The following is a 2,416-nucleotide window of genomic DNA, read 5'->3' as shown; positions in this document are numbered from 1 at the left end:
ATTTTAAAAAAAAATAGGTGAATGTGATTTTTTCAATCTCCATTTCAGAATTCAGACACGATTTCATGTTTATCTAGAACATTCCAAGAACGCTAAAAAACAGGGTATAAAGAGAAAAGGCATTTGGGCATATTGAAGTGCACAATTAAATAACGGAGGAGTAGATACATACGGCAACGGAACGCAAATGGCAACCGCTTCCCAGTCTCAACCCCAACCACTTCCGCTCCAAGACAGAGTCGCAATCGTCACCGGCTCCTCGCGAGGAATCGGCCGCGAAATCGCGATTCACCTCGCTTCACTCGGTGCGCGAATCGTCATCAATTACACCTCCAACTCGTCCCAAGCTGACTCAGTCGCCGCTCAAATCAACGCCAACTCCACCTCGCCGCGCGCCGTCGTGGTCCAGGCTGACGTGTCCGAACCGAGCCAAGTCAAGTCCCTCTTCGACTCGGCCGAGCGCGCCTTCGACTCGCCGATCCACATCCTGGTCAACTCGGCGGGCGTCCTCGACGGCACGTACCCCTCCATCGGGAACACCACCGTGGAGTCCTTCGACCGCACCTTCGCAGTAAACACGCGCGGCGCTTTTGCGTGCGCGAGGGAGGCGACGAACCGGTTGAAGCGCGGCGGCGGGGGGCGGATCATCCTGGTCTCGTCGTCGCAGGTGGCGGCGCTGCGGCCGGGATTCGGTGTTTACGCTGCGTCGAAGGCGGCGGTGGAGGCAATGGTGAAGGTGCTGGCGAAGGAGCTGAAGGGAACGCAGATCACGGCGAACTGCGTGGCGCCAGGGCCCATTGCGACGGAGATGTTCTTCGAGGGGAAGTCGGAGGAGACTGTGAATAGGATCGTGCAAGAGTGTCCTTTGGGGAGGCTGGGTGAGGCCAAAGACGTGGCTCCTGTTGTGGGGTTTTTGGCCACTGATGCTTCTGAATGGGTCAATGGTCAAATTGTTCGTGTCAACGGTGGTTATATTTAATTTTTTTTTTTTCACTTTCTCTCTTTCTTGATTTGAATCGATTCACTAAACGAGGAATGTATCAAATAACATTTACAACGTAATAAATAAGTAATTATAAATAATGTTGAAGGAGTCAAATGCACATTTTAAAATATCTGAAAAATATATCAATATAACATATCAATTTAACGATAGAAATCGATCAAACCGAAATATACACTCTCATGATATCAGAAAATCACTATGCATGTTAGTTGTTAACTATCGAGAAAGTGATGTACGCTTTTTATATTCTACCAGAACACACTTAAATCACATCATATATAATGCAACAACACCGAGGGACTGAGGTAATCTTCAATTTTCAACAAAAAACTTAACAACGATGATGTCAATAAGAAACAATGCAAATAGTGATCATATGGCAAAAGAACAGACAACGATGATTCATGCACTCTAAGCACAAATGGAGGAATTATGACAAAAGGGAATCGCAGATCAACTACGTAATGAAGAGGATAAGTATAGACAAGAAGAAGACTGGTGTCGGCAAGCGGAAGAGTATCTCTTCTAAAGGAACATAACAAAAAACTACTACGACAGCTCGAAGAACCCGAACGAGAGGAACTCTCACACACCGTTACCACCACAAACTCACCAATCCACAGCAGTACCACCAACTCCTCAAACCCATCAGACTCCTTAAACCCTCCAAACACATCAGACCCATCAAAGTTCCAAAAATGGCGTTGTTCCCAACGATGAAGAAGACCAGAAAGGCCACCCTTTCACAGGTGAAATAATTGTCGCACCACTCCCAATAAATGGAGGGGTCTAACTATCAAACTTTTTGACGGTTCTACTGATCCGGACGAACACTTGAACATTTTCAAGACCTAAATGACCTTGTATACAACCGACAAAGCAGTGTGGTGCAAAGTTTTCCACACCTCCCTCCAGGAGGGTCTATTAGGATGGTTCATTGGGCTTCCTTCAAATTCTGTGACAAACTTCAAAGTCCTGACAACGAAATTCACCACATAATATGCGACAAGCCGACCTCACCACACTCTTCTATGTCTATCCTCAATGTGAAGCAAGAAAAAGGAGAATCCTTGAGACCCTTCATGGACAGATTCAACAAAGTCTGTATGGGAATCAGAAACTTGAACCCAGAAATAACAATGCAGCACTTGTCTCGGCCATATGTCTGGGACGTTTCACTGAGAGTCTTATCAAGAGATCGACACAACACATGGAAGAATTAAGGACACGAGCCATTAAATTCATGCAGATAGAGGAACACATTGACTACCACAGGAATGCACAAGTCAAGGCCTCCGAAAGGGAAAAAGCTAAAGACAAAAATAAAAGCAACCGACCCTCAATGGTGGGAACCGACCGATATAGACAAAACTGAGGCCCTCGTTTCAACAACTACACACCTCTGACAAT

At 46.1% G+C, this 2,416-nt stretch overlaps 1 protein-coding gene across 1 annotated transcript; it reads left to right on the top strand.

Annotated features, from left to right (window-relative positions):
- On the top strand, positions 1 to 1,083 carry LOC137813847 (NADPH-dependent aldehyde reductase-like protein, chloroplastic). The gene has a single exon (XM_068616290.1). The coding sequence runs from the start codon at positions 188 to 190 to the stop codon at positions 977 to 979; it is 792 nt and encodes a 263-aa protein (XP_068472391.1). The 5' UTR covers positions 1 to 187; the 3' UTR covers positions 980 to 1,083.
- The last annotated feature ends 1,333 nt before the right edge of the window (positions 1,084 to 2,416 follow it).

This window comes from Phaseolus vulgaris, chromosome 1 (assembly GCF_000499845.2).
Source record: "Phaseolus vulgaris cultivar G19833 chromosome 1, P. vulgaris v2.0, whole genome shotgun sequence".
Classification (NCBI taxonomy): domain Eukaryota; kingdom Viridiplantae; phylum Streptophyta; class Magnoliopsida; order Fabales; family Fabaceae; genus Phaseolus; species Phaseolus vulgaris.
The sequence above is the reverse complement of the archived record's forward strand: the minus strand, read 5'-3'. Positions and strand labels throughout refer to the sequence as shown.

Coding starts and splice junctions, on each gene's coding strand:
- LOC137813847 (XM_068616290.1), top strand. CDS start 188: ATGGCAACCGCTTCCCAGTCTCAACCCCAACCACTTCCGCTCCAAGAC.